The sequence below is a fragment of the Triturus cristatus genome, chromosome 5_2 (genome assembly GCF_964204655.1).
Source record: "Triturus cristatus chromosome 5_2, aTriCri1.1, whole genome shotgun sequence".
NCBI classification, from domain to species: domain Eukaryota; kingdom Metazoa; phylum Chordata; class Amphibia; order Caudata; family Salamandridae; genus Triturus; species Triturus cristatus.
Window position 1 is genome coordinate 482,456,406 of NC_140588.1, and position 16,078 is coordinate 482,472,483.

The 16,078-nt window shown below is 46.4% G+C and overlaps 1 protein-coding gene across 1 annotated transcript in view; it reads right to left on the reverse strand.

Moving 5' to 3' along the window:
- EEPD1 (endonuclease/exonuclease/phosphatase family domain containing 1) overlaps positions 1-15,802 on the reverse strand; it is a 250,630-nt gene extending 234,828 nt beyond the window's left edge. The window contains exon 1 of the mRNA XM_085607475.1: positions 14,081-15,802. Coding sequence (XP_085463601.1) covers positions 14,081-14,988 — 908 coding nt within the window. The 5' untranslated portion in view covers positions 14,989-15,802. The remainder of the gene's footprint in view (positions 1-14,080) is intronic.
- Positions 15,803-16,078: the final 276 nt, after the last annotated feature.

Sequence of the window (16,078 nt, forward strand, 5' to 3'; positions counted from 1 at the left end):
AGGGAGGGAGACGGCGAGAGGGAGGGAGACAGCGAGAGGGAGGGAGACAGCGAGAGGGAGGGAGACAGCGAGAGGGAGGGAGACCGAGAGGGAGGGAGACCGAGAGGGAGGGAGACAGAGGGAGGGAGACCGAGAGGGAGGGAGACCGAGAGGGAGGGAGACAGAGGGAGGGAGACAGAGGGAGGGAGAGAGGGAGGGAGAGAGAGGGGGAGGGAGACAGAGGGACACAGAGGGAGACAGGGTGACAGAAAGAGGGAGACAGGGAGACAGAGAGGGAGACAGGGAGAGAGAGAGGGAGACAGGGAGAGAGAGAGGGAGAGAGAGAGGGAAACAGGGAGAGAGAGAGGGAAACAGGGAGAGAGAGAGGGAGACAAAGGGAGGGAGACAGAGGGAGATGGAGGGAGACAGAGGGAGATGGAGGGAGACAGAGGGAGACAAAGGTTATGTTATGTTATGTTAAATGGGACTTTTATAGCGCAACGGCTACTCCAAAGGAGTGTCCCGGCGCTTTTGTGCTCCAGACCAAAGAAAGAGCTGGAAAACATAATAGTAAAAAGAGCAGGGGCCTAAAGAGGGGGCAGATTATCCAGTGAACAGCCAGGTTTTTAAGGGAGGGAGACAGAGGGAGGGGGAGACAGAGAGAGGGGGAGACAGAGAGAGGGGGAGACAGAGAGGGAGACAGAGAGTGAGGGAGTGAGACAGGGAGGGAGGGAGACAGAGAGGGAGGGAGACCGGGAGAGAGAGAGTGAGACCGGGAGAGAGAGAGTCCCTGTTTGGCAGTATGTCGTATGACCAAATGGGCTGCTCTATATGAGACAGCACGTTGCGTACGATATACTGCCAAACAAGGACTCGGGGAACTTTCATTCGCATACTACTGACTGTGTGAGCCTCTGAGGAAGAGAGTCATTGAAACGCGTCGGGCTCAGTCAGGTGTGAATAATTACAGGCAAGCGCGACGAACCATACCTAATAAAAGCTTGTGGGGAAAAGCAGCTTGTGTTCAAGTGCGGTTCTTCTGACGGAAATATCCCCAATGAACTGTATACATATGTGTGTGTGTGTATGCTGGGTCTGGTGGCTCAGTGGACGAATGCGTCCGCTGCAGGGGTCTGTGTTCAACCTCATGGTCAGTTTTTTTTAGTTGCTCTAGCCCCGCCCCCTCCACCACTGACCCCGCCCCCACAGGTGCGGCCCTCGGCCACAAACCACACTGTAAATTTGGCCCCCGAGAGAAAGTTTGTGAGTACCCCTGACATGGAGAAATACAGAAAAGAGAAGATGAAACTTCACGCTTTCTCCTGCTGAGCTGCTAGTCTGGAACTCCATCCCAACTCAATCTAACCTTATCCAATCTCCACTTCCAAGAAGAGTAGGAGACACTTCTCTTTAAGCAATAACTTGTTACAGTGCAACTATCCGATTATAATACCATCTTTTAAAAGAACCCCCATCCCACTTTCCCAGCCCCGCCTGCGGGTCAGTGGCAATCCCCACCGTGTGCAGCTCTCCACTGCACTGTGGCCTGTTTAGCGCCATGTAAATTTACACAGAACTTCAAACTGCCCAGAGAGAGCATGTTTACAAATTGGAGAGGAGTGCAGTCACATTACATTAACACACTTGCACTTAGATCTGTCCCAGGCTGGTAAATGAACTGTAGAAATGAAGCAACGGAGACCAACCGTGAGTGAAATAAAACCTGTCGTCCGTTACATTCTTCTAATTGTTATATTTCGGGGAGCGCGATGGACGTTGCCCTCTGTGACCCTGTCAGAGCTGGCGCTATTCAAACAGGCATGAACGTTCCACAGCACCTGCCTCCTCCCTCTGCCTTCCAGGGCCTTAGATTTCCCGCTCTTTATCGCCCCTCACGCGCCGGCCTACTTTTCCTGCTAGTACACGATTTCGCTTTTAGTCCGAGCGAGGTCTTGGAAGAGCAGATTTTGAAGAGTGACAGCTGCGTTTCTCTGCAGAGACGACTAAATAAAGAATACGTTTTACAGGAATCCATTTTCTATCACCAGTTGCCGTTTTCTACATAGACAACAAATCCTGAATGTTTTGATCCAACCAAACATCTGCGATACGTCTAAGCAGCACACATTGTCTAAGGCGATTGCTGCACAGAATTCTAGTAGTTTCGGCAATCTTAAATTGGATGGAAAACGCGCCTTTTCTCCCAATATGCCAGAGGTGGGGTGATGAGTCTAGTCTAGAAGGGGTAGAACGGTGTAAAAGAGAAACGTTTGATTCAAACTTATGCATTACTTAACATGTTACGAACCAGATGTGGTTCGTGGTGTTTTTTCTACCTCTAGGCATCAAGTTTGCTAAACATCGTATTTAAAACAACCCCCCCGGAGGTCAATATGGATTGAGCTCATCAAATGTATAAGCCCACCTCCCCCCTACGCTTCTTCAGCCACTGGTCTAGCAACAAGACCCCCCCCCCCCCCCACCAGTGTACACAATACCAATAATGTTATCCCTTACCCAAAATCTCTCCCATGTATCCGCAATGCTACGTATGCCACTTGTGCTATAAAAATACTAGTACTAATAAGTACAATAAAGAATCACCGCAGATGTCACAACATATAGCAAACCCATAATTATTTGTTTCAACAACTAAAATAATTGTTTCTTTTTTATTCAATGTCCTTGCTGCAGCAATAACTATGATTGAGAAATGGGAACATCGTGATTAACAGCATCTCTGGCTTGTTTTCAAAGCATATTCTAAATGGTCTTATCACCCAGACAGAGCGCTAACTTTAGTAAAGCACAGAGGAGATCATAGTCACAACAAAAAATGATACTTATGCAAAGATTGGCAAAACATTACTATGAACTGAGGTGTGCCTCAGTGGCATGGAAAGCTGGAGTGTGTGAAGACATATTGGTGAAGCTAATCAGATTAGTGTGTTCACTAATGTTTACATCTGTATGTCCTGAGTTCCAGAACTCATAGTGAGTGAAACCTAACGGGAAGGGAGATCCACTACATTTGTTTCCACTGATATATACTTACACATTTTTTAAACTATTTTAATTCTTATTTTAAAATTATTTTAACCAAACCTTTCTCCCCTTGCCTGGATTTATTCCCTGCCACATCCTCTCACTGCCAATCAGAGTTCTACTACTTTTTTATTTCATGAGACTTTGGCCTCCGCTTAGTACTTCCCTTGTTTACACACAAATCTGACCTTGGAGACAATATAAATATCTAAAGAAAGAGTACCATTAAGACTTCAAAAGAGGGACTGTTCCAGAAACAGTAAAATAAGAAAAACCAAAGTAACTTGGGGTGAGGATAGCTGGCCATGAGAAGATAAAAAAAAATAAAAAAATAAAAACTCAATCCATGCGCCTTTTGGGTATCAAAATAATAATACGACAATTAAAAACGCCATGTGCTGCATTTATAGAAATGCATAGATATTAAGTGTATGCTCCTTAAATAACTTTGTGTCTTGTTTATCACTACGCATTTCTAATATTATCTAAGGTATTGCACGCAATTTAACTCAATGTAGGTCTGACATAATGGTGTGTACCTTTTCTGAAAAATTATTGCGTACAATATGCATTCCACAAACTAAAGGGGCGGGCTGCTCTGTAGAATGGTGACGTGACTGACTAAAAGAGAGATACGCAGCATCTTGCCTCGGGAATGGAGCACGCATTTATTAAATGCTGACTCACTATCTGTTCTTTTGATTGGCAGCCCACTTGCACTGACAGAAACAAAGTGCGTTTGTACAGAAAGCACTTTGAGGTACTGTTTGTTGTGATAGCTATGTGACCCGTGTCAATGCATGGCCGGCGGGCTGGAGTCTTCTTGTTTTCAAAGGAGATGTTTCAGTGATTAATTGCTTTGAAGCAACTGCAAACAGATGCTGATAGGTCGGCATGGTAAACGAATTAAAAGAAACGTGTGAAGTGGTTGCAGATAGAGAAAAAACATCCATGAATGCAGGGAAATGAAAATAAGGCACCACAATAGATAAGTGCATGTTTAGAGCAGGTAAAGAACCAAAACGAATGAGTTCTATTTTCTTGTAATGTTCGACCATGTGAAAGGGGGAGGCATTTAGGGCCTGGTTACGATCTGGGTGGATGGGACGCTTCGAGATAGCCATTTTCGCTGTCAATATTTGTTTATATAGTGCTTCCAGCCACATTTTCTTTTCTGTCTCAAGTTCTATCCCGGATCATAAATTGAGTATCCACTGAAAGTGTAATTATTCAGCTATTCACTTAACCTCAATCTCCCCCTCAGACCCAGGTGCCCAGCATGGAGAGAGTCAGCTTTTTATCTAAGTCCTGACTCAGCACAACTCTGCATACTTATCCTTGTGAAAAGTTGAGTTATATGGATTACCAAGAACTAACAGCACATGATATATGCATTAAGAACTAAAAAGCAGTATTCATGCCTATTTGCTATCTAATTTGTGCAACTCCAATACATTAAGAGGTGGGCTGATCTTATTCAATAAATACAAGTTGAGAGATGGCAAAAGGAGTAGTCAGAAGGGGCCTTAGGGCTGAATTTGATCCACGTTATTTGCTGTTTGTGAAGGTTATCTTGGCTTTCCACAGTAGGACTGTGGCGAAACTATAACAGCTATATGTTTAACAAGGGGATCCCATAACGGTTAGAGAACCTGGGGTAACATATTATGCTAAAGGAACAATGTTTACTAGGACCGTAGTCTCAGTAGTGAAGTGAAATGTCTTCCGTAGTTGACAACAACAAATGTATTAAATTACCAAGGCATATAAAGAACAGGCAGAAAACAATGCTATATTGCAATGAATGTATTCATTGCATGTTTTCATCAATTTTATATTTTTTTTCCTAAAGATCCGGTGCTCACTCTTAAGAGAAAAGGGGTGCAGTAAAAAGTGATAAGAGGAAGGGTCACTCATGGCTTGAAGCTACTTGGCAATCTATATAAGTCTATTGTTAACAACTTACTTGTATAAACTCTGTTCACGCTGTATAAATCCACTTTAAGGAGTCATATGTCTTTTTATGTGTGATGCACTTTAACTTTTGCCTGTGTATCACTTTTCACTGCACCCCTATTCACTTAAGTGTGAGGTCCAGAACTGTAACTGGAGGTCAGTGCCCACCCTTCAGCATTTACAGGCCGCCCCTGAAACACTACCCAGATGTCATCACTTGACAACGCCAGCATGGTCTGTAACCGCACTCATTGATTTATGTTGTTTCATGCCAATCCCAGAGTGTCCAGGCTGTTCTTTTTATTGGACGGCACTTCTGTATTTTTTTTTTTAGGTCTGGCATTAACCAAGACCTTTTGACTGTACTAAAATTATATGTATAATATACTTTTAGACTATTTTCAGCAAGCCCTCTTCATCCATTGGTTTGTTATTGTGTCATTCACATGTTTTCCCCACCACTACAGTAAACAGCATGGGGCAATTGGCTAGCCCCCTTCAGCCATTGGCTAACTTCACTGTAAATGACGGCATTCAGCTCTTCTACAAGGAGCGCATCCATACTTAAAGTAGTTCCCTTTATTGAAAGATACTATAATGGCAATATGTGTTCTGTTTTTTACACCCAAAGAAGTTTTTTGTTTTTACTCACTTTTTCTTTCAGACACAGAAGTTCCTGCACCTTACCAGAATTTCTGTTTTAAAAAAATCATGACAAGACAAAACAAGCACTGGTAGAGCTAACACCAGGCCTATAGTTTTACATGTATTTGGCACCATGAGCACAGATCCAAGGGTGATATGTAGCTATTGGGTAAAATACTCTTCTCCTAAAACGCTTCGGGTGTGGTCATACTTGAATAACTGATTAATGTAAACATTTGTTACAGACAATTCTGGCTTTGAACTTTTCAACAAACTCATTAGAATAAATTAAAACAGAACGTATGAGTGTAAACATGGTGCACTGATCCTCTTGAATGGACGTCAACATCTCCTCACTGTGGCAGGCTGTTTATTAGAATGAATTATAGAACGATACAGTCATCTTGAAAGAGTGTCTTGCAAATTGTCCAAAAATCCAGGGCTCCTTGTTTCTGTAAACACTTGCAACTCTTAAAAAGATACCTATAATGTGGTTTATCATAATTTAGCAAAGCAGACACACACTCACACCCTTGCGAACACAATGAAGAAAATGCGCACAAAAAAATAAAACCAGAAATGACTCAGCCCAAAGACTAGAACGAGCATTCCTATGGCCCCACAATTTGCTTTCTGTATTATATGGTCGGGGACCCCGCAATCCTTGTACCTATCGGCTGCTAGCATTCGGCGGTCCAACATATGTGGTGCAATGGCACACTCACTAGAGCCACCTCCCTGTGGCATCGGACGAGGCTGGCAAACACTGCAAAACTGGATGGACTCCGACTGTGAGACCTGATCAGAATCTCCATGCTGGGCGATGTCTGTAGAGACGGCCACATGCGCTCCTTTCAGGACCTGCCGGGTGACTTCTGCCATCACTACTCTCAGTTCTACCGCTACCAGCAGTTGAAGCATGCCTTGGAGCACTATAAAGACAGGCTTATCGCTCCCCCGAATATAACTCACTCGAATGCAAACTGGTAACTGACGCCCTGGGAAGGCGTGGGATATCCCAGCTCTACAAGTTGATGGTCACGAACGCAACGAACCCCATTAGGAACACTGAGAACCAGGTGGGAGGAGGATGTAGGGACCTTAGATGATGACGACTGGGTGGCGGTGATGATGACCCTTTGGGCTTTAGAGCTATCAATGAGATTACGCCTCGTCCAATTCAAATACCTCCATAGGATCTACTGCCCCCTTGAACACCTCTGGCCCATGGACCGGGCCCGCGACCCCGCATGTCTGTGCTATGGAACTGCTACGGGGGCTTTTTACCAAATTATTTGGACGTGTCCAGCGGCGCAGGCATATTAGATGTTGATAAGTGGTCACATGGGCCGGGAGCTGGGAATCCCCCTGGAACTTGATCCCAATATAGTGCTCTTGGGGATAATGGAATCTGTGGGAGACTCCAGAGCTATCCGGGCACTTCTGGCAATGGCATATCTCGTAGCCAAAAGAGATCTGGCCAGACACTGGATGGATTGGCAGGCCCCATCTCTACAGGAGTGGGTCCGAGGCATGGATTCCAGTGTCGCTCTCGAAAAACTGGTACATATAAGGCGAGGGGGGTACTGAAGAAGGTTGACCGAATCTGGGACGCGTTGATTGAGAAGTCTGACTGCCGATGTTATGCTCAAATGTTACGGTGATGTGTGCCTCCACCTCAACAGTTGTGATATATAGTTTTGATGTCTCTAAGTGAACTTTTCTGTTAATGTGCTTGATTTGGCCACTGTTTTCTACTTTGGCCCACGTGGCTCGAGCGCCAAATGTGTTGCGTTCATGTTGCTAACCAATAAAAGCAAAAAATATGTCAAAACAATTTAAAATAAAACCAGACGTGGTCTAAGACCATCCTCTATATACACTTTTTTCTGAACCTGCTTGCCTGTTTGTGTTGAGGTGTTCAGAGCTATGTGTGGAGGTGTTCCTAATTTTCTGATTTGGCCTTCTACATGAAGGCCAAACAAAAACAAAACAAAAGAACAGAGCAGTATGTTTTTGGGGTCTTTTTCTGATTCCTTTAACTGAGCTAGTGTGTGCTTGGATAAGTTTGACCAGGTGTTGGCTGTGCTGTGTCTGACTGGGAAATGCATTGCTGCCGCCTGTTGTTCCTGGTGTTTAATTTGGAAAAACAAGCACAGGAGCACAGCCTGGCGCTGACAAATGCCGGGGAGACTACCATGTTTGCCTGGTCTTGATTCTTCTTCATTGTTGTTTTGACCCGCATGTTTTTTTTCATCCTTGCTTTCTCCCTTTGGCAATGTTCTCCTATCTTTTGCTTCATTCTCCTTTCTCTCTTTTCTGCTGTTCAAATCCTGAAGATGAAGAATAAGTGCTGCTCCCCAAACTGAGCGCCGGTGTCCACCACCAGCAACCATCTGCATAAATGAACCCTATGCTTTTAAAAGGAAGCCTATACCCCTATTGTCTATGATTGATGTAGGAGAGATGCTTGCACTGCTGTCTGTTTGATACGTGCTTTACATTTGAAGGAAGGTTCACATAGTTGCAGGGGCTCCCTCACTTTGCATGTCAGGACATCTAGGCACATACCTGCAATTGGAACACTGAAAGTATAAACTCCAGAATGCATTGTGTCATCGGTTAAAAAAGAAAAATGAATTGCTGAAGGGGTCACTCATGGCTTGAAGCTTCTTGGCAGTTGCATAGAGCTTTTCTGCTTTACGTGCTGCATGTGTATATGTGAAGTATTATGTACTTGCACAGAATGCAAGAAAAGTAATCTGCAATTGTATCTAATACAGAATAAGGCAGGTAAACTAGTCTACTGCAATCCAATGACCAGTAAAATATAGAAATTGTATTCTGAATTAGGGTAAGAAAATAAAAAGGTGCACAACAAGTAGTTGAGAGGCTTCAAAATATGAGGCACTAAGGACTTCACCATGGAAAAGGCACTGGTGTACCATCCCATGCTGAACCTGTTCTGTGCGTGATTGGCTGCATGCTCTGTGTGCAACGAGGAAAAGCTGCAATGCCACACATTGTTTTGTAATGGAATCTACATAGAACATTCTATACCTTGTGCAAGACATAATGGGCCTTAATGTTATTTCTGCTTCAATGAAGCTTGAAAAGAAGGCCAAACTGGTCATGCTGGCTCTGATTCCCAAAGGAAACGTACACTTTTGAGTAGGTTTACAGTTTTGAGTATGTTTACTATATATCGGTTTTCACAAACTTTGAGTGTAAGTTACTACTAATAAAAATAAAAAAAATTACATCACTACATATGGCCAACCACTGGTACTGCAACAGTCTCCATAGAAAACAATGAAGGTAGGGACATAAAATAAAACCCCATAATAAATAATGTTGAATTAAATTACATTATTTAAAATACTTAAAAATATAAATAATGTTAAAAACTATATAGTTCACATTTATTAATGATAAAATATTTTAACAACCTATTTTTAATTAAAAAAAGAATGCACAAATAAATGGTATGTAAAAAAATATTCAATTCATTGAAATTAATTCTATGCTTCACTTTTAATAATTGTTAAAGCCCATAAACAACTTTTTTTTCTTTGGGTGGGATTTTTTTATTTTTTTATTATTTTAACCATTTTAAATAATTTAATTTAAAATGATTTCCTAAAGGGTTACGTTTTAAATTCCTGCCTTCATTATTTTCTATGGGAGAGTGCAGCAGTGCCAGTGGTTGACCATGTGTAGGAATGGACTTACTATTGTTTTTTTAGTAGTAAAAGTACTCAAGGGTAAACGTATTTGAAAGCTTAAGTTAGCTTTGTGAATCTGGCGCACTGTCTTTTTAGATCCTGTACCCCTCTTCTCTTGGCAGCTTTCATCATAATTCCAAATGCAACCTGTGAGTAGATAGATTCCGAAACCCGTTCTGATTCTAATGAGAGCACCTGTGCATGCAGGGCTGGATCAACCATTAAGCAAAATAACAGATAACATAGAAACATAAACATATTGCCGGATTTACCATGGACCATATGGTGCAGCTGAACCTATAAATGAAGTGGAAGTGTACAAAAATAAACATTATTTTCCACCCTTACTGTAAGTTCTGTTTCATTACGAAAAATAACATTTTATTTTACGGTTGATTATGGTTTATATTTTGAAGTAAATATATGGGGCACCAAAATCTTGTAAGTGCTTAAGGCCTCTAAAGGTCTTAATCCGGCCCTTTGTGCATGCCTTTAGCACGGTTTATGTAGCATTCATAATAGGGCATGCTGCAAAGGGACTTTTCCCAAAAACTTACTTTGCTCTAATTGAGAATTGGAGACTCTTATAATTGTGCATGGTTAGAACTGGGCTAGGGACACTTGTATCTTTCTTGTCAGACTCATGCTTTCCAAAAAATACATGCATACAGACATAGAGGGCTTTTGGGCAGCCCTCCTCATCCAATGGTGTGTTCAAGTGTCATTCACATTTTGCTTCGATACATGACAACATAAGAGCATGGGGCCACTGGCAGCCCACTTCATTCTGTCTGAGGCCTGATCTCATGTGCACGGGCACAACAGACGGATTGCACTTCAGTGTGAGTGAGGGCTGATGTATATGAGCTGTTAGGTCGCTCCTTTGCTTTAAGGTGCTTGCCACGTTTTTTGCATATACTTGCAAAATACAAAAAACACAGCACGCTTGCCAACGCCGCATCCGTTGGCTTTACCACTGGTTGTCTTATTATAGAAAACCAGCAGATTTCTGCTCTGTTGCTAAACTCCGTGTGTAATATGCACTGCATCAATTCCTCATTGCCTCCTTTCATTTTACGAAAACTTAATGTTATTAATTTTTGCACGAGAGAAAACTTTATGTGATCTGGCGCTTCGTATCATTTGCACAGTGAAAGGGTGTATACTTCCTGGCGGGCACGCATCCAAAATGTCAACACCTCCTCTTCCCAAGCAATTCCTCGGGCGTCCACAACGCGTTCAGAATGTTGATGATTACGGTAAAGCAAAGCGCAGGCTTCCCACAGTGCTCAAGACTGCGACTTGTGCGTGAAGTCTGAGCTACTGAGGAGGTGGGGAATTGAGGCGGTGCTGGCGCGGAGCGGGTGGTGTTCCATTACCGTGGACCGAGCCTCAATAAAAATGATTGTCTCCCTTCGTATTAAAGATTACGAAAAAAGAGCGTGCGTTGTGGGGCTGTGTTTGCAATCTCTGGCAGGGACTCGAAAGCAGGCTTTTCCGAATTAGGAGCGCGTAAGACAATAGGCATTGGTGCAGGCTATGCTATATTACACAGGCCCTCAAGCTTTCCACAGGCTCGGTTTGTCTTTAGCAACCCAAGCTCGGCGGTTCTTGCATCGGGTGTCTGTGGGGTGGTAGGTAACACGGCCCGAACTTTTTAGCATGAACTCAAATGTGCTGGTTAAAAGGTGCGTGGTAAACCGGAGGTATTACCGCAGTGTGGCAATAACATAACTGCTTTTAGGAGGCACTGTATTACACCAGAATGTAGAGATACAGAGACAAGAATACAACAAAACCTGTTAGTCATCGGGTGCACCTTCATTATCACACATTTTACTGCACTTTTAGCATTTCCGTTACCACAGTAACTAACGACAAAGGCCAACCTCACTCTCTTTCTCTGGGCACTTAAGTACTCCATCAATAAGTGTGACTCGTCCTCCACTCCAGTACTTTTGTCATGATCCATGTGCAGCACTCCACTCCTCTCAGCTAGGATTGTGCCAGATAAAGGCCTACACATGTATGCATTAGACCAGCCCTGTGCTTCATGCATTAGACCGGCCTTGTGCTGCATGCATTACACCAGCCTTGTGCTGCATGCATTACGCCAGCCTTGTGTTGCATGCATTACGCCAGCCTTGTGCTGCATGCATTACGCCAGCCTTGTGCTGCATGCATTACACCAGCCTTGTGCTGCATGCATTACACCAGCCTTGTGCTGCATATATTACGCCAGCCTTGTGCTGCATGCAGTACGCCAGCCTTGTGCTGCATGCAGTACGCCAGCCTTGTGCTGCATGCAGTACGCCAGCCTCGCGCTGCATGCATTACGCCAGCCTCGCGCTGCATGCATTACACCAGCCTCGCGCTGCATGCATTACGCCAGTCTCTTGCTGCACGCATTACATCAGCCTTGTGGTGCAGGCATGACACCAGCCTTGTGGTGCAGGCATGACACCAGCCTTGTGGTGCACGCATGACACCAGCCTTGTGGTGCACGCATGACACAAGCCTTGTGGTGCATGCATTACGACAGCTTTGTGCTTCATGCATTACACCAGCCTTGTGCTTCATGCATTACACCAGCCTTGTGCTGCACGCATTACACCATACATTTCACAAGCCTTGTGCTGCATGCATTACGCCAGCCTTGTGCTGCATTCATTACACCAGCCTCAGGCTGCATGCATTACGCCAGCCTCATGCTGCATCTATTACACCAGCATCGTGCTGTATGCATTGCGCCAGCCTTGTGCTGCATGCATTAGCCCTGCCTTGTGCTACATGCATTACTCCAGCCTGGTACTGCATGCATTACGGCAGCCTGTGCTGCACACATTACACCAAAATTGTGATGCATACATTAGATCAGCCTTGTGCTGCATGCATTACACCAGCATCGTGCTGCATTCATTACGCCAGCCTTGTACTGCATGCATTACGCCAGCCTCGTGCTGCATCCATTACGTCAGCCTTGTACTGCACGCATTACACCAGCCTTGTGCTGCAAGCACCGCGTGCTGCATGCATTATGCCAGCCTCGTGCTGCATGCATTATGCCCGCCTGGCACTGCATGCATTAGACCAGACTTGTGCTGCATACATTACTTCACTGGATTCAAGCTAGCCTGGCTGATGAAGGGTGTTACCCAGAAACTGGTCCCAGGATGCTTGTTTCCACTTCAGGAAAGACCTGGCTTGGCAGTTCGGGCTGGACTGTTCCCATGATGCACAGGGTCAAGACTGATTTGCAGATGGCTAGGTCTGAACTGAGATGGCGAAGTGAGCTAAAGAATGGTGATGGATTCAACCCAGATCTGTGACTGGGGGTGAGTGTCTGAAAAGTTTCAGTGCTCCGTCCATCATCTCCTTGTGTTGCATACATTACTCCAGCCTGGTGCTGCAAGCATTACGCCAGCCTGGTGCTGCACGCATTACACCAGCCTTGTGCTACACGCATTACACCAGCCTTGTGCTGCATGCATTAAACCAGCCTGGTGTTGCATGCATTACGCCAGCCTGGTGCTGAATGCATTACGCCAGCCTGGTGCTGCAAGCATTGCGCCAGCCTGGTGCTGCACGCATTACACCAGCCTTGTGCTACACGCATTAAACCAGCCTTGCGCGGCATGCATTACACCAGCCTTGTGCAAGGTGTAATTTCTGAGAAGTACATTAGACCAATGGGTTGATTGAATGGAGGGCAGAAAGCTTACCATCTGAGCAGTGCCTGTCCTCCGCCCCTCATGGCACAGGGCTGCCTGCCATTCCCAGAGATCCCCATCTGCTTGGTGTGGATTTCTCTGTCCCCAGTGCACCCGCAGGTGCACTGCATAGACAGCAGTTTGCAAGTGGGCACCAGGATTTTTGCCCCGCTCATCGATTGTTTTTGTTTTACAAAAACAAACACCTAAAGAGTGAATCTGTTTTAGTAAGAAGAACCCTCAAAGGCAGTTGGAGAAGTCTCCCTCGGAGTTAGGGCCACTGTTGTTTCTTCACTGCCAGTACCACCAGGCCTTGCAACTTGCAAGGCAGTCTAAGGCAGGGGCATGCAATCATGGTTTCTGTTCCCTTAACAGAACGGTGTGACCGCATGTGTTTTCCGGTTGTCTCTGCCCCCATGCTGTTGATTGAGCGGTTGTTTATTTGTTCTCTCTGCTTGTCAGCGGCACGTTGTAAGGTACCATAAAGTCCGTGCTGGTCTGCAGAGTACACTGGCGCGCCTAAGGCATGGTCGGTGCTTTGCAAGCCTAGGTAAATAATTAAATTAATATTTTCTACTAGGGACCTGAAGACACTGATATTACAGCAATCTATCAAAAATTAAAGTGATCTGAATCACGTGCACTTCCGCATGTGCATTCAGTGCAGGTGGAAACATCAGGAAGCGTGGCAGTTCTGACGCGCGCGCCAGAGGTTTAGGACCCGAGGCGACAAGAATTCTTTGAGCAGTCATTCGCATTCTCAGCACAGCTGCCGCATCCTTCGTTCCACTGGGATGCCAACCTTACAATGGCACCATTTTACGAGGTCATAAGCAGAGTAGTCATTGTTGATTTTTGGATGCTAATTTGATATTGCATGAATAGTGCTCCAAAGGTGTAGTAACCACCAACAGCCAAGTGACTAATACTCCATCCTATGGCACATCACCCCCAAAGTCGATACTGTCAGGTAAATAAAAAGGCAAACCCAATATGACTCATTTAGCCTAACCCTCTTACCTGTTCTCCAGCAGAGTCATGCACACCACCTCTCGCACACCAGGGTTAGTGGCTTTCTCCAAGGAGCAGTTCTGAAGGTTCCAGGTGGCCACCCGGACCACAGGCTGGCCGTCCCGCACCCCAGCGAACACTTCCACGGGGGGGCGGGTGGAGATGAGCTGCGTGGGGCCCCCAGGAGGGAAATCCAAGTCCTCACTTTGCAAGCTGAGCGAAGTGGGGCTGGGGTGCGGCCTGGCGGTGAAGTGCAGCCCCCCGTTATTGTTGGCCGTGGCGGTGGAGGGGGGCCTGGACTTCTCTGCCGACACGTGGTGCCTGATTCTCTCCAGGAAGGAGGCGCTGACAGAGCCCACCTTCACCAGGTCCTCCACACTGCGGAAAGGTCCGTGCTCAGTGCGATAATGCACGATGCCGCGCGCCATGGCCTCGGTGACGCCCCGGAGGCTCATCAGCTGGGCGGCGGTGGCTGTGTTGATGTTGAGTTTGGTGGCGTTTGCAGAAGACACAGAGGACAGGCGTTGGTGACCCGGGGGGTGCTCACCTCTATCCTTCCTCAGAGAGGTACTGGGGGAGTGCTGCCCCGAGCCCCCCCTGCCGGTACTGCCCACGCAGATCTCGAACTTCACCTGCTCCAGTTTGGCAGCCCCCACCCCACTCACCAGCGCCAGGTCCTCCACCTTTTTAAACCCCCCGATATACTCGCGGTACTCCACGATGCTCTGGGCCACCGAGCGCGTGACCCCGGGGAGCGTCATGAGCTCCTCCTCGGTGGCGGCGTTGATGTTCAGCCGCTCCGGGTTCACCACGAGGATGTTGCTGAAGTTGCAGGCCGCGCTGAACTTACGACTGCTCTGGCAAAAGTCGGACGGGTCCTTAGGGATGGAGCGATGGCAGCCCAGATTTCCTCCCATGGTCCTTACCAGGGGTGAGGGGTACACTTCCACGGGCTTCAAGGTCCGAACATCCACCGGAGAGAGATCTGAGGGTTCTGAATCGAAATACAATATTTCATTTGAAAAATAATATTCTCTGGGGAGATTCGATGAAAGTAAAAGGACACACAAGTCTGGCCAAAGTGTGATGCCAGGGTAGTTCACCGTTATTAATCAAGTCACATGGCTAATCATCAAAGTTGTGATCGTCCAATGCAGGTTCTTATCCACCGATTGATGTGCAGATGAAGCAACCGAGGAATTTAAATGAATGGCTCAAAGATAATCTTTAGGGAGCGGGTGAGACTCTAGCTGACACAGTGTGTGCTGCTGGCATCATAAATCAGTAGTACCCCTCCAGACCCTTTGCAAGAGTGGCACCGGCCGCGTCTTCCAGAGACAGGAACGTGAAGCCGGGGTCACGGCGACTGGCACGCAGCTTCTGTGGGCTGCCGGCTGAGCGACAGCAGAAGCCGCATCCCTGCACCGTGTGGGCTTAACCTGCGGCAGGGTCGTGCACGCACCTCACAGCAGGTCAACTGTCTCTCACTGCCTCTTTATTTCATGCGCGTGCATCGAAATCCGTGCAAACAAACCACTTCTGCAGTTCCTTTCCGGGCGACGTCTGCCGGAAATCAGGTTTCTGTAGCTTCTATCCTCGCAGACTACCGCGGGACACTTTCCGCCGTCTCTTCAAGAGGGCGTCCGCACCGCAGGCTGTCTGTCAGCCACCGTCGAGCAGCTTACTGTTTTAAAGTGTGTGCAGCTAGTCCCTGCAGGCAGCAGAGGCGGTGCGGGGGAGGAGCCTATTCCGAACGGGAGGGGTGAATACAACGTGCACAGAGCCGCGGCCTCCCTCCGCAGCCGGTCACATGGGCCACACTGGTTGCTGGCTGGATCTGTCCGAACAGCGCGCGCTGCACACTGCCTGTGCCACCCAGCTGCGCGTGCGGTCGAATTCCTTAGTTGCTGCAGTAGGTAGAAGGCAGAGTATAGATTCATGGAAAGCCATTATCAAATGCCGCTCGAGCTGCTTGTCATAGAAAAATAAGCGAGGTATACAGTGGAG